We start from the raw sequence: 1,599 nt of genomic DNA on the forward strand, positions 1-1,599 counted from the left end.
ATTCCAGCTCCGATCGTGCGCCAACCACGGCGTCAGACGAGCTAATCCTTTGCCTGATCTCTACAGCGCAAACCACGGCGACGTGGAGATCACCTCCTAGCGAAAACTCTAACGAGCGCCTTCTCGGCGTCGAGGTCTTTTCGCATTCTTTTCTTTCCGATCTGCCGCCATTACAAAACGTTCTTTCTGAAGCAGATGCCTAAAAAAAAACGTGGACGCGGCAAACGAGGAGGGTGGCGGACCCACCTGAAGGAGCTCCAGCGAGAGCTGCTCAAAGAGGGGGCGTTCGACCCTGCCCAGTACTGGGAAACGGAGACCGGAAAAGGGACGGAAGCGAATACCGACGCACCCCCTCGCACGTGCGAGATCGCGAAGAAACCGGACGCTTCCCTCGCTCCGGAGGCTTAAAGCCGCAAAGCCTGCGCCGAGGCCACAACCAAGGCCTCTGAGATCGCCACCGCACATCGCGCCCGTGCGCAAGCCTACGAGGCCCGCGATAATAACAAATAAGCCTCGCGTGGTAGCTATCACGCCTTGTACATTAAACATTAAAATCATACAATCTTAAACATTCTGTTCTTATTAAAAGCCTTTTCATTTCCTTCCAAATCCTTCTCATCACACAAGAGAGTGTAGATAGAGAGACAGCGAGATGAAGCCTAACTGACGCTTCCTCTAAACTCTCTATTTTATTTTTATGAGAAAGGACCTGGAAGGCTAATTACCTTTAAAATCTAGTAAATTCGTGAAATCACATATATAATTCTCGAATATCGTGCTCAATTCCGAGCACTGGTGACAGCTGCCCGTAATAATAATAAAGACACGCGTCTAAACACCACATTGAAGTCAAGGCTTCACCCCGCGCGCCCCGCTCCGCGCTCGCGTTCCCGCGAACTCGTGTCGCGTCTCGAGACCGCCGAAATCTCGCGCTCAAGACGTAACAGGTTTCGATTTCAATATGTTTCTCCAGATGCTTCTGCTGTGTCTCTGCAGATTCCATATTGCTGAAAATATACAATTTTGTTACATTAATTTTCTTATTAAAAATAGAAAATATTTTCTATTACCTGTTTTTTTCCTGTGTTATTTGACTTGCAGGTCCTCTGTCTATATTTCTGCAATAAAATATATATCATAACATTTGAAAATAAAATATCATATTTATACATATATATATTTTTTTTGTGTGTGTACACACACACGCACACGCGCGCACACACATATATATAGGTATACAGACAAAAATACTTACATACAAAGCATTTGATACAGAAATTTTAATGATGAGTGGGCTATTAGAGCCTTACGCCAGTTATTAAATTGCGAGTATTAATATCAATGTAAAGGTATTATTTACAGATTATATATCATTGAAAACCTAATCATACGACGTTTCGACCCTTACTCTGGTCATCCTCAGTGATATTACTAATTTAAACCAATCTTAACACTACTACAATATGTTCAACTCTATTACTACAATTCTATTAGTCAATTATAAAAATTGTAATCAATTATAAAAATAAATCCAAGATTATGCTCCATTATGTGGAACATAGCAGATCCGAGGATTCTTTATTGGATCCACAACTAATA

The 1,599-nt window shown here is 42.4% G+C and overlaps 1 protein-coding gene across 1 annotated transcript in view; it reads right to left on the reverse strand.

Annotated features, from left to right (window-relative positions):
• LOC108759113 (uncharacterized) overlaps positions 1-1,417 on the reverse strand; it is a 4,343-nt gene extending 2,926 nt beyond the window's left edge. The window contains exons 1-3 of the mRNA XM_018504402.1: positions 1,392-1,417; positions 1,071-1,118; positions 918-1,007 (exon numbers count right to left, since the gene is read on the reverse strand). Coding sequence (XP_018359904.1) covers positions 918-1,007; positions 1,071-1,118; positions 1,392-1,417 — 164 coding nt within the window. The remainder of the gene's footprint in view (positions 1-917; positions 1,008-1,070; positions 1,119-1,391) is intronic.
• Between the last annotated feature and the right edge of the window lie 182 nt (positions 1,418-1,599).

This window comes from Trachymyrmex cornetzi, unplaced genomic scaffold (genome assembly GCF_001594075.2).
Source record: "Trachymyrmex cornetzi isolate Tcor2-1 unplaced genomic scaffold, Tcor1.1 scaffold1684, whole genome shotgun sequence".
Lineage (NCBI taxonomy): Eukaryota > Metazoa > Arthropoda > Insecta > Hymenoptera > Formicidae > Trachymyrmex > Trachymyrmex cornetzi.